Here is a 21,077-nt window from a genome sequence, read left to right on the forward strand (position 1 = left end):
ACGTGAAACCATGAAGCGATCCACTATTCGTATCGAGTTTGGAAAGCCACAGCTTTTTAATACGTAAAAGTGGTTACTGTAGGCCTGTTTACAATAAGATTTATATTAAATAGCCAAGAGTCATGTTCTGTAAGCTTTAAAATGCATGCGCCCTGTAAACTCATGTTTTTCTGAACTGTATGGTGAACTTTTCTCATTGTGCCAGGTGTTACGGAGCAGGCAATTTACTCGACAGCTGCTGCGGCATATTGTAAATGCATTCATTATGCATTAAAAATAACCCAGCGTTGTTGGAGGCCATGATTTGAAGTTGTTTAATCTAACTTTTTCATCTGAATGGTGTTATATTCCTCTCTTGTGCTCTGCAGTCTATCCAGATTGTGAGGAATGAGTCACACGCAGCAAACAGTGACAGGAAACAGACTGGTCATGACTTTCAGAGAGCATTAGTGAGCGCAGGAAGGCTTAGCTAATGTTCCTCCTCCTAAATTCTCCTCCCTGGGACTTTTGTGTTTTGTATGAATGGAGGGAAGCTAATAAGGATTGCCGAGAGCTAATCAGGTGTGGATTTGATGATATTTTAAACGATTTTCACAGTTTTTAAAACTAAGTCATTCAGTAATGTTGCACAATGTGCTAAAATTGTACAATGCACATTTCTGAGAAAAATAACACCCTCACACAAATATAAATTAAAAAGATTATATATATAAATAAATATAGCTATATTAATATAAATTATAAATAAAATATATATGAATGAGTGAATATATATATATATATATATATATATATATATATATATATATATATATATATATATATATATATATATGTATGTATATGATTTATTTATTTATTTTACACGTTCATTATATATAATATTTTTCTATATATTTATAACACATTTCAAAAGTTGGGGGTCAGTAAGATTTTTTAGAAATAAGAATTTTTTTTTTTTTTTTATCTTAGGTGCATTAAATTCAAAAGCGGCAGTAAATACATTTATAATGTTACAAAATATTTCTGTTTTAAAATAAATGCTTTTCTTTTGAATATATATTCTCTTCACCAAAAGATACAGAAAAATAGAATGATAGAATGATTTCTGAAGGATCATGTGTCATTGAAGACTGGAGTAATGATGCGGAAAATTTAAATTAAATTATATTTTAAAATATATTTAAGTGAAAATTACTAGTTCAGATCCATAACATCACTGTTTTTACAGTAAGAAAAAAAAACTTCTAACAAAACATTTTATTCCAACCTCAAACTTTTGAATGGCACATAATATTATGTCTTATTATTATATAACATAATAAAAATTATTTTAATAGTGATGTGTGTACACTGTTATCTCCATCATTATTTATGCATTCATTTTATTATGCATAAAATGTATTATTTCAAGGTTGTGTTTTAATCTATTTCACCATCTGAATCCAAACAGCACATAAACAGAATTTGCTGTGGTTTGTTGCTTTAATCTGTCAGTCTGACAGTCTCTTGTATTGTGGGTGGTTTTTGGCCAGAAGAATTTGGACCAGATCTTCTGCATTTAGTGAAAAAATTGGCGAGGTGAGACTGTGCAGCTCATAAGACTTTATTTGCACACTCGGTCTGATATATCCCTCTCTTACTCACTCTTTACATGATTATTGTCTGTATATTGTGTTAAGATAATCTATTGCTACAGTTGCTGATTTTTATCTTAAAAATATCACACAACAAACCTGATCTATAACATCAGACTAAAGTTATTAATTGTTTATGACAGATCAAAGGTTTCAAGGTCGAGAAAGATTCATCAACTTTCTACGAACTCTTTTCAGCATAATGAGTCATCAAAGTATGCCACAGCGCTAAACTATCCCGCATCTATCTATAGCCGTGCGTGCGCTGTTCTGTGTGAACGACAGCTGGGGAAAATTAACAAGCACTCTAAAATCAAAAGACCCCATCCATCTTTTCTCCTCAGTCGCATTTTTTCTTTTCCTCTTTTCCGCTCCTCTGCCATTCTCCGGCTGAGTGACAGATTGAAAAGATGCAGAGATTACTTATTCTTTGTCCCCAAAGTGAACAAAAAACAAAGCAAAGGAGGAGAGGGAAAATGAAAGCAGCGATATTTGGTTTAGGGGAGGAGGGAGGAGAAGCCAGAAGTATGTGTGATAGAGATAAGCACAGTAGAGACAGAGAGGGTGATGGGGTCTATCTCAATATAAAGATACCACCTACTAAAAAGAGAGGGAGTGGGGAGAAAGAGGGAGTGGAAGACGAAAGAATTGATCAGATACATGTGTTACATTTTATTTTAACAAAACCCAACCTTAAATCACTTCCACTGCTGTGATCAAACAATTATTTTTATTTTTATTTTATTTTATTTTACAGTGGGCATGAAAACATCTTTTGATATTGAATTGACGAAGAAATGTATTTGAGTCATATAGACACAGACTGAGTGCAATCCATTTTTAATCACTTGTAGGATGCATATCTGACTTAAGTGTTAACTTATTATTTTTGCCCTCTCAGGTCTACAAAAGAGTCATAATGTAGTTTAACATACCCACTGTCCAACTTCTCTCTCAATTAGATAGACTGTGTTTGCTAATATACCTAAAAAAGGGATAGTTCACCCAAAATTGGAAGTTCTGTCGCCATTTACTGACCCTCATGTCATTCCCAACCTGTATGAATTAGAATTTGGAGCACAAAAGAAGAGCACAAAATATTTTGAAGAATGTTGGTGACAGGACAACATTGGACCCCATTGACTTTCATTATATGGATAACATTTTTCTTTCTGAAATTTCAGGTTGGGAACATCATAAGGGTGAGTAAATGATGCCAGAATGTTATTTTTTTGGGCGACCTATCCGTTTAAATCTATATGTAAATGGTCTCTGTTGTGATTTGCTAACATGCATTAGTTACTCCATTACATTGTGAAAGATGTCAAAATAAATAAATAAATAAATAAAATCCATGCTGATACGTACTACTTCTTAGTCAAATTGAGATTCACTTGATGGTTTCAAGATGGTTTGCGTGACACATTTTTGCAGTTCAATTTTCATAAATGGTATGGTTGAAGCTTTGGGTTGTTTGGTGTATTAGTACTTCAGGATGTTTTAATTCAAAAGAGCAAGGAAAATCCTGATTTACATGATATGCCTCCCTTTGAAAAGTGATTTAAATCGCTTGAGGAAGGAGAACAAAAGACGCTGTGAGTTGAAGGGCAAGTGAAGGATGGCTCTTGAGAAAGATTGCGCTCTTCCTGTCTCACTGAGAGTGCAATCATTCGATCTTTACATATTAAATACTGTGACTCTCCCATCTGAACCCCCATTATGTTTTTAATTCATTCCCCTCTCTATCAGATTCACATTTTCACTTGATCCCTGTGCATGGCCCATGACAGAATGCTTGGCACTGTGATATTTGCATTGTGTATTCAAAACACCTCAAACATTTGTCCACCTCTACATGGAGCTGCTCTTTAAGATCTTTGTTTGTGCAGATCTTCAGTGATGTAGAAAGGTGGTATTTGCGTTGAGAGGTGCACTGGTGCTGTCCGTGGTGCTGATAAACTGGGCCAACCTGGAGCTGTCCTTGGTGCTGAAAATAATGCTGACTCCTCTGTTAACATAAATGCTTGTGTTTACTGCATATTATGCATTGTTGCTGTCTAAAATGGTACAGATCGTGTTGGTTGCAGTAATGCTGTTCTGGGAGCATGTGATTAATGTAAGTCTTACAGTATCTTGGTGTTTATGAGCTGCATTGCTTCTATTTAACATTGTGCAGTCATGCGCAGCAAATCACGCTGCTGCCTCATTCCCTTCATCTCTCAGACATTTACATTTTTACATCAGCATTGAAGCTTAAGTGTGTTGGAAGTGATCAGTCTTGTCTCTGCTGACTGAGCCTTCCCGATAAATGACTGTTGAGGAAAATGTCCATTTGAAAGTGTTGCCAAAAGCATTCAGAATAAGTCATCATTCTGAATCATTTGTGTGCAATTTATTGTTGATGCTTAAATGCCCAGTATTTTTTTTTTAAATCAGTATGTATATATATAATCAGAAAGAGTAGAGTTAGTCTGTATTTATTATAAGTAGCTGTAAGAAATATAACACCAAAACAAGTCTATAGTATGTCTTGATTTAGCTAGTGTGTGTGTGTGTGTGTGTGTGTGTTTGTGAGCTTGTGTGTGTGTGTGCGTGCATGTATGTATCATGTGTGCTTTCCACAGTGAGGCGCTGTGTGTTTCAGCAGAGCTCCTCCTGCTCCTCCTCCTTTCTACACACTCTTTCTCACTCTGTCCCTCTCTCCTCTTTCTCTCTTCTCCCTCTTTCCTTTATCTGATGAGGATCTCTCATCCCTTCCGCTTCATGATCAACCGGCCTAATCAAATCATCATGGACATGCTACCTTCCCCTCTTCCTCCTCTCTTTCTCCACTCTTCATACTCTCTCTCTTTCACTGCATCCAGCTTCTTCTTCCTTTCTCCCTCTCTTGTTCTGAATCTGGGTCATCCACTAGCATGACGGACAGTCTCCCATTATCACCCTCTCCACTTCTCCCCTAAAGCAAGTGAAGGAAATAAGAGAGGAAAAGCAGGTGATAGAGGGGCTATGGGATGAGAGAAAGTCACAGAGAGTGCCCTGTTTGTCTGAATGCAAGCTCTGATTGGCTGCTTGTCCCGCTGGTGTCACATTCTGCCCTCTTCACATGTTCACGCATCGGCAGCATCCTCACACGAGTCCAACACTTTAATGCATGCTCACACACACACACACACAGAGAGACTCATGAGTGCTGCCGGACACCGCTGGAATAAAAGCTTCTTTACACTGGATTCCTTCAGCCTGTCCTCTTCTAAAGCCAACGAACTAACCATCGTCCTTGTCGGTTCAGACGAGTAAGTGACAGCGCAGTCTTCTTCAAAGATGCCTGTTTCTCACGTGCTCTTCTGTATGTGTGTGTGCTTAGAGATACATTCTGTTACGTCAAGCTGACAAGCGTGTGGTCAAGCTCTTAGGTATGCTTTTGCATATAAGCTGGTAGTTATGCTTTTTTAACATTATCTTATCTTTCCGTCAGTCGTTTATCCGACAGTGTCACTCATCCTCAATCCTTTTATTGTTTTCTGTTTCTCAATTTGGCTTGCATCTATACCACATTTCTCAATTAATCTTTTATTGTTATCTTTTTATTATTTTTTGCACTCCCTCTCATTTTTATTTGTCTCTATTAATAATAATAATAATAATAATAATAATAATAATAATAATAATAATGATTACAGAGATTTAAAAATAAAGAAATGCTAATTATTAGTTATATTTATTTAATTCAATTGCAATTTGCATTAATATATTAATGATTTATGATACAAATTTATATAATAGTTTTTACTATTTTAATTATAATTTTTGTATTTTACTGTATTCATATATTTATGATATATACACTATATATACACACACACTTTATACAGTGATTATTATTATTACTTTAGTGACAGTTTATTTTAAGATGTTATTGTTACAATTATACAAATCAGTATTATTATTTAACAAATAATAGTAAAATTTATAGAGTTAGGGTTTTATTACGGTTTAATTGTTTGAAATTATGCACCAAAAGATTTGTTTACACATTTTTATACAAATATATATATTTAAATGATATAGATATATGACAATTTTAAATATCTGATTGATAAATCATTTTATCATCATTAAATAATAATATTTCTTAAATAGAATAATAGTACAACAATGAATATATATATATATATATATATATATATATATATATATATATATATATATATATATATATTCATTGTTGTATTATATATATATATATATATATATATATATATATATATAATATATATATATATATATATATATATATATATATATATATATATATATATATATATATGTGTGTGTGTGTGTGTGTGTGTGTGTGTGTGTGTGTGTGTGTGTGTGTGTGTGTGTGTGTATGTGTGTGTGTGTGTGTGTGTGTGTATTTATTGTGCTGTGGCAGGCTATTATTTATGTGTTTCACTTTTTAATAATTTACTCTTATTACTGTAATTTAAAGCATTACTAATTTATTTATTACTAATTACTGTAATTTATTTATTACCAATTTACAGTTATTACTGTAGTAAGATCACCTAGTGGCCTAGTGTTTAGAGAGTTTGACTCCTAACCCTAGGGTTTTGGGTTTGAGTCTTGGGCTGGTAATACCATGATGGAGGTGCCCTTGAGCAAGGCACTGAACCCCCAACTGCTCCCCCCAGCATAAATGGCTGTTCACGGTGTGTGTGTGTGTTTTCACTGCTCTGTGTGTGTGCACTTTGGATGGGTTAAATGCAGAGCACAAATTCTGAGTATGGGTCACCATACTTGACTGAATGTCACGTCACTTTCACTTTCACTTTCATAAAGCAATATAGTAGTGGACAATATAGTAGTACTATTTTGTCTTTCATTAGAGAATTTTTATTTCACTGTATAAACATAATAATAATATATATATATATATATATATATATATATATATATATATATATATATATATATATATATATATATATAAGGTATAACAATTTAATAATAATATATTTTATGTATTATATTATTATTATTATTATTATTCAATATGATAACTGCCTGAACTATCCTGCATCATCTGTTTTGTTGCTAAGAAACCAAAGTAACTTTTTAATGAACACAGTATCTTGGCGATGTGCAAGACATGTTATATTTAAGACATAATTTCTAATTATTTTGTTGCAGTATAATGTTTTGCTGGTGGTGGTATGAGTTCATCTGGCTGCTGATTTTTTTCACAGTAGTATGAACAAGCTCTAGTTTGTGTGCTTTTGGTCCGTTGGTAATTCAGCTCAACTATTTCGAGCTTTATGTGTGTCAAGTGCAGCTCTGTGAGGAATTTCTACTGTTAGTGCCACCATTATTTATTTTCAAAGCCAGGGCGTGAAAAATGATGATTCCTTGACACATTGTTCTGTGGCTGGAGTCTGTAGGCGTCAGATCAGAGCGCTTGTGTCTTGTGATCACCAGATGGCCTTATATTTCAGCTAACACATGGGCACATCCAATGCATATGTGGCTTTGTACACAAAGACTCTCACACACTCGCACTTATATATCAAGCTGACATTTCCATGCTCTCTATGTGAAAACTCAGAAGCGATCCTCCATACCCTTCACAACTGAAAACAATCCAGAATTAAGTATTTTAAACATTAGAAATATGACCCCATCCCCCCCCACAACCCAAAGTCCAAACAAATGTGTAAATAGATTCAGGCTGTGCATCCTTTGCCAGTTTGAAATACCTCCAGTATTTGTCATCGTGTTGTCTGAATGTGTGTTTGCTTGTGAATCTGTGTTTTTATGTGTGACTGATGCATTACATGAAAGATTTCCATGTGTGACATTCTTTATCTGTGCTGAATTTGCTATTCTCAGCATTCAGAGACACTTGTGTCTATGTGTGTGTGTGGGTGTGTGTGTGTGTGCAGCTCCCCATAAATGTTTAACGTTAATACAACTAAAATCTTGGAAAAACATTTTCAAAAAGATGAGACGTCACAGAATACATTCAGCCTGTCTGTATCAGCCGAGATGCATACCCACAATACACTGCTGCCGTGCAGATAACGCTCAAATTTAAAGTTTGCTGATTTAATTCGTAATTTTTGTATGTGATGATAATAGCGTCTGGCAGCTGTAGATAATTACATGCTGTTTTTTATGCTGCAATTTTTCCAAAGTGCAATTCCGATTTGCTCTGGCATGAAATGTAAAGCTACTGGCTGTCTGCTGAAAAACCTTTCACCCTTAATAGTCCCATGGCTGTTTATCTATGTTGTGTAAGACAGTCTAGGGCTAGAACATAAACATATGTGCTTACTTATATACATACAGTGTGTGCTCACACATACACCATTAAATATTTATATATCAGCTAGTTTATGTAGACATGTTTAGACATTGCACCCACACAAACTCAAACTGCTGGTCAGTCACCTGTATGCTCTGTAACTTTTCAATGTTATGGAATATTTCACTTACTGTACATTTTTTTAGACACACTGCTACGGGCATATTTTCTAACCTATCTTTCCTTGCTGTGCTGCTTTTCCTAATTAATACCACAAAGCTACTTAGACACAATGTGTATTTTTAAAATTTCTATATAAATAAAGGTGACTTGACTTGACTTTCTGGTAATATTTGGCAGACGTTCCACTGTTGTCCACAGAAGAGCCTAAGTCTTGCCGGGTGTAGCCCTTAAATTATTCAGCACTGTTTTGGATCTAGACGTCTGGGCTGACTGGGAGTCTTCGTGGTCTCACAGTGTTGTCTGGTGACGTGTGAGTGTGTGTATCTCTGAGTTTGTTATCAGTCCCTGAGAGCTTGCCAAGGAAGGAAAACAGCCATGAAAGTGCATTCGATTTTAGATATGCTGTATCTCCCTCTGTCTATGTTCCCGTCTCTTTCTCTCACACAGAAACTTTTAAAAAAAGTTCAGCTTTGGGCTCATTTTATTTTATTTTAGCAAGAATGCTGGCTTATTGGTCCTGCTCATGTAATTTCATAGCCAGCATTTATGTATCTTAAAAACACTCTGTTAATTATTTGAGAAAATTACAGCTTGATCTGAATGACTACAAAAAAAGGAAAGAAAAAAAAAGTAATAATGATCTTGATTTTTTTCGTCTTATTCTTTCTAAAGCATGATTTTCACATTTTTGTCACTTTCGAGAACAAGCACATTTTTGATAACACTTAATGGCAAATTTGTTGATAGTGTTAGAAATGATTGGTTTATGCAAAAATCGAGGCAACGTTAAAGATTATGCAAATAATTTCCATTATAAAAAATAAATTATGCAAGTTTTTGTTTAGATGTTGATATATTTAATTAATTCTATTTTAAATGATTTTTTTATTATTTTAAAATCACAAGTCTGGTTCTGGAACATGGTTTAAACAATAAAAGTCATTTGAAAAGTGGCAAAAATGAATGAAGCCAAATTTTCTATTTATTTTTGCTATTTTTTCTTTTAATTTATAAGAGCCAGTATATAGAGAGGACAGAGAGAGGGGGGACTCAAGCTCAGGTCACCTGAAGCGTTGGAGATACTATCTGTTAGTTTTAATGCTTTAGTTGAAGAAATTCTCAATGTAAATTTAAATCCAGTTTTGCCGGGAGATAAACAATATAGCCGCACTCACTCTCTCAAAGTTCATTGCTGTGTGTTTGTGAGTGGTAATTAAATGACAGTTAGTTTGGCCTCACACTGTTTTTGCCCTGCACTAATTAAAGAATCATCTGTTAATTCTGCTGAAAGACGGCAGACCTCAAAGAGCACACTGGCAGGATGCACATAAATTACAGAAATTAACTCTTGCCACCTCCGGGGTGTTCCACTTGATGTATATCACTTGATGAATATTCAAACAGAAAACTATTTTTTGCAGAAAATCATGAGATCCAGTATCTAATGACCCTTAGAAACTCTCTCTGTGGATGTTAGTTCCCTAAAGCAACATTCTCGTGTGGTGCAACTGAGGGAAAAGAAGGGATTCTCAACAAAGCTGGTTTGCCTTCACAACACAAATGCATGCACACACACACACACACACACACACACACACTCAAACTCACACACAAACAAGACTTTCTTCAAGTACAACCTTCGAAAATGATTGCTCTCGTTGCATTGAATCCAATTAAAAATAAACACTTACTGTAATAATTAGTTTCTCAAAGCATAAGAGCCAAACTTTCTCTCTCTCTTTTGTGTTTTTGTCTTATTAGACAGCAACAAACATCAACAATACTTCAGCAGCTGGACTATGAATTCTTTTTATGAATATTTTTCTCGGTTTTTATGATTCAATGTTTCTTTTCTTCATATATTTTAATTATGTTATCATAGCTATATTTTGTATGTTGTGTGTGTGTTTTTAATGTTTTTGAAAATAAGTCAGATATGCTCAACGAGGCTAAATTTATTTGATATATCAAAAAACTGATACTTTTCCATTTGAATTTATTTTAAAATCAAATTTATTCCTGTGATAGAAAATCTTTTTTTTTTTATTACTCAATTACTGTATTATAAAATAAATGCTGGTGAGCATAAGAAATGTAAATTTTTTAAAGGCAGTAAAATATATATATATTCTTAACCCACACTCACATTTAAACTTGATCTCACTCAAAGTGAGCAGATGTTGAACTATGTAACAGGAGTAAGCTATCTGAAAAGTCCCTAAATCCTGACTCATTACCTGATGGCCAATTTAAATATAGTGCATCAGCCAATTAAAACACAGCACTGGGGAGCTGGGGGTCTGAACCTCAGGACGGGAACTGTCTGTGCACTCATGCTCAGAAGAGCTGTTCTGGGCCCAAAAAATGCCATTTAGCCACCTAAGATTCCCTTAATACTTGCCAGACTTAGCTTTATGTCAGTCCAAGAGTAGATTAAACAAAAGAAAATCATTAACCAATTTACTGAAACCTCTTTAGCTGCAAAGAGGGTTCGCTAACAACCTGATGCTTTTCTAATTACGAACCTTTTTCCATTTCAAATTCACACTTGTGAGCAGTCAAGTGTGGGCAAAAAAGGAGAATATCTATGGTTTTCAAGGTCATGATGCTGAAGAGCTACAGGAAGTACAAGTTGCTCAGTGCTGTATGCATGCTTTGGCCATTTACTGTAGCCTAAGCAGTTCTCAGACTTTATCACATTTTTTTTTTCCTTTTTGGGTTTAGTGAATGCTTGTATAAGTATGTTTGCTTACCTCCACGCTGAGCAATGTTTCCAGCGGAATAAAATGATTTCAGTTGGGTGTTGGAAAGAGAAATAATTTTTTAAGCAGAGGAGGAAGAAATCTGCCACTGTTGGTGACATCCAAATACTGCCTCAGCCTCCCACGCTCTAGATGTTCATCAATAAAGATGCCCTGCATGCAGACCTAATAAAAGGGCTGCGTCTTTAAAAGAAGATCAAAACAAGATTGTTTTGGTGATGGAACCGTTAGTAAGCAGACAGGTAAATCAGGCCAGCAGTCTGTCTGAAGCTCATTAATTATGGACGTCAGTTCCTCAGTCGAGCTGCAGCCTGAAGAAAAGTGAAATGGAGGGAAACAAGTGTTCTTTGATCAGCTTTTGTTATGTTGTGCTGGAAGATCAGAGTGTATGGGCCTGTACTTGTCTTGTGTTAATAGCGGCTCGGTGCTGTAGGTATCAAGGGAATTGTCTGATTCTTGGAAATATTTCCCTAAAGGGAATACAACTCTTAAATGTGTGTTCTGAGTTTCACGAAGACTGACAGCCCACTGTGAAGATTTACATAGAATCATGACCAAAATGCCTAGACATCCCCTTTAGAGTATTAGTTCACCCAAAAATGACAATTCTGGCATTATTTACTCACCTTTATGCTGATTTTAAATCTGTATGACCAGTTTTCACTATCAACAAACCATTAACTGCAACTTCTGCTTAAATAAATGAGTAATTTGCTGCTTATTAATAGTTAGTAAGGTAGTTGTTAAATTGATGTATTTGGTAGGATTAGGGATGTAGAATATGGTCATGCAGAATATGTGCTTTATAAGTACTAATAAACAACCTATATGTTAATAATAGGTATGCTAATAAGCAACTAGTTAATTAATAGTGAGAAAGTTAGTTCATAGTGAGAACTGGTTCCTATACTAAAATGTTACCGACTTTCTTTCTTCTGTTGAACATAAAATATATTTTGAGAAATGTCTGTTGTTTTCCTTTCTTTTTCTTTTTGTCCGTACAGTGGAAGTCAGTGGAAGCCGAAAAGTTTGGTCACCAAATAAAAATATCAAAATAAAATATCTTCTTTTGACAATGTGTGTGATCATGTGACCGTGTTAAATGGTGAAATGTCATAAACAGCTCAAGCATAAACCTGTCAGCACAGGCATGTAAACGCCTTAACCTGCATTCTGTCGGTTTATTGAAGTAAAATATCTGTCGGCAATATCGCAGTCTCACAAGTGCTAGATAATAATATTCTCTTCATCAGCAATTGGACAAGTAGAAGTCGCAAGAACTTAAAATACAAGAGGAGAATGAGTCTGGATACTCTAAGGGTTTTAATGCTTTTTTTAACATACATTCGCAGAAAAAAAGGTACAAAAGCTGTCACTGGGGCCGTACCTTTTCTGAAGGCACACTTTTGTACCTTTTCTGTACTAATATGTACACTTAAGGGGCCAATATGGACCCTTTAGGTACAGAAGTGTACCGTTTTTAGAGGTAGTGCTCTAGTGACAGCTTTTGTACCTTTTTTTAACACACATATGTACACACATAATGCAGAAATGCTTATGTTCCACCAATTAGAAACAACCAGTTTGTGTGTGGGTTAGGCTTTACCTACTCTGTGGGTGCAGTAGACGTCAATGGAAAGTTGAATGTGTGTGTGTATTTTCTCAGTAGGACTGTCAGGTAGCCAGGTTAGATATTACTGATGCCTCAGTGACACATCCCACCTTATCTATCACCCACTGACTGAAAAACAGCACCGTCTGCTCATTTTCTCACATGCACAGACACAGACGCACCCACATTAAATCTTTCTCCCTCATACACACTCATAAACACATACGCTGGAGTTTTAGGAGGGCAAAAGCTTCTTACTCTCTTTTTTTCTGTGCTTCGTGCAGTGAGCTGTGGATAATGAGAGATATGTTAGCGAAACCGAGAGAGAGAGAGAGAGATTGCTGTACCCACCCTCTCTCTCTCTCTCTCTCTTTCTGTCAATGCTTATATATTTTCAGTCATATGGTTGACTGTTTTGGAAATGGATTGGAATGATGGCTGGATAAGGCTGGACAGAAGAGATAGGAAAAGTGATGAGCAATGAGGAACAAGAAGAGCCAGGTTGGATGTAAATTGTTCTCTTCTTATTCATCTTTAACGTGATATTCCCAGCTCTTCTTCTATTGCTAATTGTTAGTGGAATGAGGAGTGTCTTTGCCAGAGGGAGTAATATGGTTGTTTGGATGCTTGCCCTTTTTCTGTCTTTATTTTTTAAGATTTACTTGCAGTTATTGGGGTCAAAAAGACTACTAATGAAAATGGTTCTGTTTTGTATTCATTGATAATTTAATACTGCATGTTTCATTACAGCATATTGACTAAAGTGAAAAGTTCAATTAAAAATGTATTTAGTATTTTAAATTTTTTGCTTTAATGGAAGCACTTGAATGAACTCCAGAAGTTTGTTGAGTCTGATGATCATGTTCTCCAGCATGATTTGAGATGATCCACCGAGCATCTTGAGCTTCAATAGAGGAAGACCAAGATCAGTGTCACTAATTTGCTTTGTGACCTAGAAATATTGACGAATCTGAAACATTTCTTATTCATTTTACTTCATAAATAAAATGTTGTTTATTTCCAAGTTAAAATTGCTTTTTGAACTCCAGATTTAAGGGATTTCTTGAAGTGATTTCACTTTGATCCTAGAAGGAAAATTGTCTGAATGGCAGCAAAAAAAAAAAAATGTTCTTCATTGATTTTATTTTATTTTATTTATCCTTTTTTCCATGCATTTGATTATCTTAGAGCTCTTAAATGTGTAAAAACAAAGTTTGAATTAGATTCTGAATGTGGTCTCAGACTTCTGAAACTCACAGTATATTTGCTCTGAGAGTAAACGCTTTAGACTTGTCGTCCACTATCGAGCGGTTGAAGAAGAGACGGAAAGTGCCTGGGAGGTTTTTTTTATTTTTTTACATCCGTGGAAAGAAATGAGCCCATTTCCCCCTCCCACCAATCAGAGTGTTTAGAGAAAAGACAGACGCAAAATGGCATTGATGCTGGAGGGAGGATATGAAAAGGAAATAGAAAGTAAAAAGGACCAGATGGAAGTAACATAATAAAACAGAGTAGATTAAATGCAATCTACAGTGAAGGAAAGACAAAATATAAGAGGAAATGGAGGAAAAGAGGAATAAAAAATCAGTGGAGAGGGAAAGGAAATAAGGTCTATATATGTAAGACAACACTGATGGCTGAAGAGGTCATATGTAGAAATAAAGGACCAAGAATATTTTGATGAATAACTTAGATAGGAAAGGTATGATACTTGGTTATGCTAAAGGAAAGAGAGGATAACTAAAGTAATGGGGCTTTATTAAAAGATCATTAGAGCCTAGAACAGTACAGGTAATTAAACATGGGGTTTGTGCTAGATTTGAGGAGGAATAAACAGAAGGAGAAGAGAAGGCATTTGGCGACAGAGATGGAGAGAGCGAAAGAGAGAAAGGTTGCGTTTGGCACTTTATAGTCCATGTGATGATGAATGCTCCAGTGGCACAAACCAGAATGCACCTTGTTCAACATGAGCTATGGGATATTTTTAGCCAATCACAGTATGAGGAAGGTTGAGGCTAACAAGACATCAAGTGCTTTCCCAAATCCCTCATGCCTCTCTCTCTGTCACACCCCATTCCTCCAGCTCGGGCCGCCCATAAGTCATTCTCCTCTCCTCTGCTTCCCGTTTTCTTACTTTTCTTCTCTGACCACCTCTTGTCCCAGTTTTGTGTGCTCATCCATTATTCTTGCCTTCTTTGTTTTCTCTCTCTTTACCACACACTTTCCACTGTTGTGGATTCAGAGCTCTGAAAACATTTTGTTGTTATTGCTGTTGGTTGCTGAATTACTGAAGATCATGGTAAGAGTGCGTCCACTGCTCTACTCAGCCTGATTCTCTTCAATCACACACACACACACACACATGCACAAACAGGCCATTTGACATTTCCCAGGTTTCTAATGGGCAAATATGTCCCCTCTACTGTGAACATGCTCAAAGGGATGTCATGAAAAGAATGATGAAGATCTTGAATGTTCTTCTTGACAGACACTCTGACTTTATATAACACAATGTGCTAACAGCATATCTGATCAAGTGTCTGGACTTGGTGTGTGTGGAGTTGTAAAGTTATAAAATTGTACATTCAGTTTTATTTGTTTCTTTCAAAAATATAAAAGTAATCAAATTTGCATTTTATTATTATTTTTAACAATAATATATTTTTTAATTATTTTAATTACTAGTATTATTATTATTATTATTATTATGACTATCATTATATGCTAATATATTATCAGTATTATTTTAATATATTTGAAATATATTACATTACATTTTCTAACAAAAATATTTTTTCTCTTTGAGAGTCATTCAGTTATTTTATTTTATTTATTTATTTTATTATTTTATTTCCCATGTGATTGATTAATTTTTGGCTCTTAAAGGTGTAAAATGTTGAGGTGTAAAAAAAGGTTATTAGATTTTGAATTCTAGATTTTACATGCAGATACACCCATATTAACAAAAATGTTTAGTATGAAAAAATAAATCAAATTAGAATTAAATATCGAAGTTTATAAAAAAAAAACATGCAATGCTTAAAAATGCAAAATTGTTAATATTACATAAGATTAGTAGGAAAATCATGATTAATTTATGAATAAATTCCTAAACAACAGCATAAATATATGACTAGTTTAAAGAGTTTTTTTTAGCATAATAATATTATTATTACCAAGTGATAGGAGAATGTGTGCTAGATATCTGATTGAAGGTACGTTTGACATAAACAATATAGCCTACTGTTGGGCAGGGAACCCCAAACAATTATTTTTATATTATTTGGCAGCCAAATTCCTATGACATAATAAATTGACTTGAAGTGCACTGTGAAATTTTAAGGTGATATTTCAATCATCTGCACATTCCCTGATCTCCGATGTTGGTTAATGGTAAATAAATGACATGACATAAAAGATTTAATCTTTGTAATAAGTCTTTCTATTTGTTTGTATTTATTCTTTAATAATCCTTTGCCATTGATTATAATTTTTTTATTATTATTTAGTTTTGTTTCTGATTTGCATTTAGCATTGTTTTTCGCTGCCTGCCCACGATCCACTTTTGCGTGCGACCAGTAGAGAACTACTGAAGCAGTGAAGGTTATAATTAATGTCTGTTGATGGCAGTATTTCACTGTTGCAATGCATGCTGGTTAACTCCTCATGCCGCTGTTTCTTCCATCACCTATGGGTAGTCGAGTATTAGAGTAGATGGATATTTCCTGGCTGGGATTACAAATCCTTCCAGGTGCGAGAGCAGGTGTTGTCATTCAGCTGTGTCTGTAAGGTTGATACCTGTAGTTTGTATAACAGTTGGTGGAGCGTTAGGCATGTTTTCATGTGGGTTATGGGTGTGGTGGCGGTGGGTGAGGGGCGAGACACGTCATCTCACCCAAACCACTGCCAGATGGCTCCTCTTCCTCTTCTTCCTCGCATGTAACCACGGAAACCTACCCACCAGCCCATCTGTGAGGCTGCCCCACCCGTTCCTCCTTCCGTGCACCTCTCCCTACGGGCGACCACGAGGGACTGACAGAGACACAGAGAGCCGGAGGGACTGAGAACAAGAATGAGAGTTCTGTTGAAGCTTTCCACATAGAATCACAGACAATTCATTGATCCCAGAAGGCATTTTATTTTATTTTATTTTGTTTTACCAGTTCCCAATAAACAATTACAAATGTTTGTCCTTGACTGAGCAAATTTTACCGTATGAACGCATTTTACTCAACGTAACAAAATTTTTTATTTTCTACAGCAACTTTAAGTTACGAAGAAGTCAGTGCAAGAATGCCCTCTGTTTGACTTAAGTGTCTTCTCATGATGCATTCATGTATAGCACTCGGGAGTCTCTGAGCCAAAGTCAATACAGCAGAATCAATGGAGGAAACATTCTCTATCCAGAAACAAATGAGCAAACACACGCAGTAAAACACAATGCCCTCATCCTGGATAAAAAAATAAAAAAACATCATCAGCCAAATACAGCAATGACTCATCATTTCCATTGAAAATGCACATCATGTGACCTGCTGAAGCTGATGACATGGACTATTTCTAAAACTGCTATTTTCAAAAGAGTTCCTTAGTATTCAGTAAGTGTTTTTTTTTTTTTTTTTTTTGAGTCCTCTAACTTCTCATTTAGTAAGTTTTGGTTTTAAATAAGTGATTTATTTACAGCAGGAACAACTGGAGTACCATGGTCATAGTCAAATCAAGTCACCTTTATTTCTACAGTGCTTTATACAATACAGACGGTCGATGCAGCTTCATAGAAATAAACAAGCAGAAGCAATAATGGAAACTCGGTTTTCATGGTTTAGTTCATATAAATAACAGTGTTGATGTACCATCATCCAGCTTAATTTAATTCAAACTTCATTCTTATTTATGGTCATAAAGCAGTATGGGAAACTCTCTTAAGTCACCTAGAAGTCTTAAAGGGACAGCTCACAAAACACACACACACACACACACACACACACACAAAGAATATTGAAGATGAGTAAATGAGAACAGAATTTTCCTTTCTGGATGAATAATCCATTTAACTAGTTTATACACAAGGCCTCTTCATGTGTTTAACAAGAATGGGGCACATCAAATATTTATGAATCTGTGTTTTGTAATGGTGAATAAATTTATTTTTCAGCAAAGAACATCAATTCTTTCCCTTTGCTTATTTTGCTAATATTTGTTTATCCAAGAATGTATTACTCACCAGCACCATGCATTGATTGTGTTCAATTAAGATGTTCTTTTGTGCGTACAGGTGTGCTAGGGCATTGTGCAATCTGATATCAGACGTTATCTTAGGTCGCAGTTCTGCACACCCACTTTATGCAATATTTGCATCAGCTTTCACTTATTTATAACTCCACCAGCTTTTCTTTTCATCTACATTCACTCTGCCTGTGCTTTTTCTGAGTTCACTGTAAGTCAGTCTGATTCAAGCTTTTTCTATTGTGCTTGTTTTTAAAGTTTGCAGCATTGTTTGTCAGTGCTAAGTAAAACTGAACTATTCAAAATATCTTTTGATAAGCGTAGGAATAAAGTTGGAATAAAATGAAATATACATATAACATGAAAAAAAAAACCTGTAATAAACCTTGGCATGAAAAAAAGCTCAAAGAAGTTTAAGTACTAAAAAAGTGACGACAAAATAACCAAACTTAAACTAAAGTTAGAATGAAAAGTGAAAATAAAAAAGCAAATGCAAAATACATTACACTGATTTTGTATTTTGAGTGTTTGGTATATTTCATGTTTTTACTGTACATCCCCTCATATCCCGTAACCGTGTGCAGCAATAGACTTTATTTAATCATGATAAAGTTAAGATTCAGTTTTACTCTATATTTTCCATGACCTTGCTCCTTTAGAGGTCAGCCAAAAAAAAAAAAAAATGCATGTTGATTTATATGTAAATGTATGTGACATTTATTATGCTCTAATTATTAGGCATTGTCTTACATATTTATATTTGCATGATATTATCAGTGAGGAAATGCATGAAAGGGATTGTGTGTGTGTGTGTGTGTGTGTGTCTGATGATAGTTTATGTGCATACTATAATCGCTAATTTGTATAGATTCATAGGACTAATTTAATTTAATTTCACTGTCAAAGGCTTAATCAGGTTTTATCCTCAAGTTATACATCATTATGACATCATCATTAAAAAGCTTCAGGCTCCCGTAGCAGGCTTAACATCTGCCGCCTCACATCCAATAAAGGAATAGACTAATCATCAACTCTGAGTCATTCATTTCAGTTGTTTTAAATTAAATCCATCACTAAATGAATGAAAAAGCGATGCGTGCCTAAATGGTATTGGAAAATCTCAAGGATTTTAAAAGGAATTATGAAGGCCTGAAATATAAATGTGATGCTCTTTTGTGTGCATCAGTGTAGTGGGCAGCATGGAGCGGGAGCGCTTGTCTTTCTTTAGAGAACTTGAAAGTGGGTCGATTCTTCTGCCTGCTTCTTTGCTGTGAGGTAAAGAGATGAGTGAAGAAGCACGCGTAGCTCTCCAGTACATCTGACCTGGCAGACCCTGTTATTTCAGCAGTTATAAAAAGAGAGAGAGCGAGAGGAAAAGAAGCAGGGAGAAAAAGAGACAAATACTGCTGCTGGTAACAATCCCATTCGAAAAAAAAAAACCTGTTTGATGCTGGACCTTCCTGCTCTTTGCTTGCTTTATATAACAGTTAAATAACTTTAACTTTAACTGAGATGCAGAACCTCGTGTGACTCAACATTTCTTTTTTATTTTTATGAAACAAACACTCATGTCTCTCCTTCCTGCTTTGTGCTTATTTTTATGATATTTAAGAAATTCCCTTTTACATTGATCTATGTGGATCCGTTTTGAGGAATTTATTATTTTATGCAATGTTCAAGCTAATGAAGTCTCATGTAGACAGTGATTAACCAAATTTAGATCAAGTAGGTGGGAACAGGTTAGTGTGTGTGTGTGTGTGTGTGAATGTGTGTGAATATAATAATTTCCTGATGACTTGAAATATTATTCTGCGCTGGCATTAAACTAAAACCTGACCTTACTCCACCTGACTGGTACTGTCACATTAGCAGACCTAAATCCATAACTGTTTTATTTCCTCTTTAATAGGCCTGGTGAAATGGTGAGCTAACAACCAACTAAACTCAGCAGTAAATGAGGGCATGAATGTGTGTGCATGTTAAAATTAAAACATCAAATATTTATAATAATAATAGTTTGTCATTAATTACAAACCTGCGATTATGTATTGTTGTAGTTTTCCAGGTCCTGTTTGGTAGCACTCTTATTATCGCAGTGATTGAAAAATTCTACTTGTGTAGATGTTTTAATTTGTACTGGTTTACGCATATTAACTGACGGTAGCTGTAAGAGTGAAATCATTAGACACACGTAAACATGTTTAAATGCAAATTATGACATAAATGCTAGTGAAACTAAAAAAAAATATGACAATCAATAATTTATTTTGTTACACCAGTAGGTGGCAACAAATCACTATCTTTAGAATCACTTCTCTCAGCTGATTCTTTCAAACACACTGATTCATTCAGGAACAAATCAAATGACTGCTTTCATGAGTGAGTCACTGAATTATTCACTCAACCATTTCATTTAATAAAAATTGAATTAAAACACTGATTGATTCAGGAAGAAAAACAAATCAATAACAGTTCGTGCTTTATACGTATTTGAAACAGTTTTCTTTCTCAAAGCAGAAATGTACAAAGTAACTGATAATATTATGTCATTAATGTCTTAAGTTACTGAATATGAACTTGTTTATTGAATTGTATACAATATCACTCTCGCATGTTGTAGTGGCAATGTTGATCTGAGCTGAGCATATCTCCCCGACTGTGATTATGTAGCAAGTAATAACAGCCTTTTTAATTATATTTCATTTATAATATCTCACATCTGATTTGATTTAACATTCCTGTACATCTGTGATCGACTGCTATCTGAAACCGCTTGACAGTAAGTGTTCTGCTAGACTGAACGTCTGCGGAGCAAAACTGAGCAGATGAAGCGTTTCTCTCTCAGCTCCTTTAATGATGTCTCTGATGGTTTTCAGAAGCATATTAAAAATGAACCCCGCATAGACATACTACACACACTCTAATGTGTATTAAAATATTCGTTCTTAAGTTTCAAAAACGCCTCTGTCTCATCAAACATTGACATTGTTAGCAGTGTTGTTATTGTAATTACTCGTGGGATGGGTCTCTACAGCGACTGAGTGAAGAGAGACAGGGGATGGCGATCTCTTGTTTAGTTTAATTAAAAAGCCTGCTATTAACACTAGGGGAAACAAACAAGCTGGTAATCCGCCCCAACCATAGTGCGTGAGTGAGTGTTTGTGTAACGGTATTGGGAACATTCAGGCTGAAACCAGATTGATTCACAATCTCTGTTTGAGTCTAATCAAATCTTCCAGGGCAGAGCTAAATAATGAACACTGCTCCAGCATCTGATGTTGAAGACGGGGACAAAACACACCACATGCAACAGATAGAGATGTGGCCATGCGCTGCTACTTTTGTTTAGCTTTTCT

At 35.1% G+C, this 21,077-nt stretch overlaps 1 protein-coding gene across 1 annotated transcript in view; it reads left to right on the forward strand.

Annotated features, from left to right (window-relative positions):
* The first annotated feature begins 12,900 nt into the window (after nucleotides 1-12,900).
* The window catches only part of LOC113097171 (SRC kinase signaling inhibitor 1-like), an 86,913-nt gene continuing 78,736 nt past the window's right edge, over nucleotides 12,901-21,077 (forward strand). Inside the window, exon 1 of the mRNA XM_026262378.1 lies at nucleotides 12,901-12,996. Within this exon, the coding sequence (XP_026118163.1) occupies nucleotides 12,969-12,996 (28 nt within the window). The 5' untranslated portion in view covers nucleotides 12,901-12,968. The remainder of the gene's footprint in view (nucleotides 12,997-21,077) is intronic.

Source organism: Carassius auratus, unplaced genomic scaffold (genome assembly GCF_003368295.1).
Source record: "Carassius auratus strain Wakin unplaced genomic scaffold, ASM336829v1 scaf_tig00216128, whole genome shotgun sequence".
Lineage (NCBI taxonomy): Eukaryota > Metazoa > Chordata > Actinopteri > Cypriniformes > Cyprinidae > Carassius > Carassius auratus.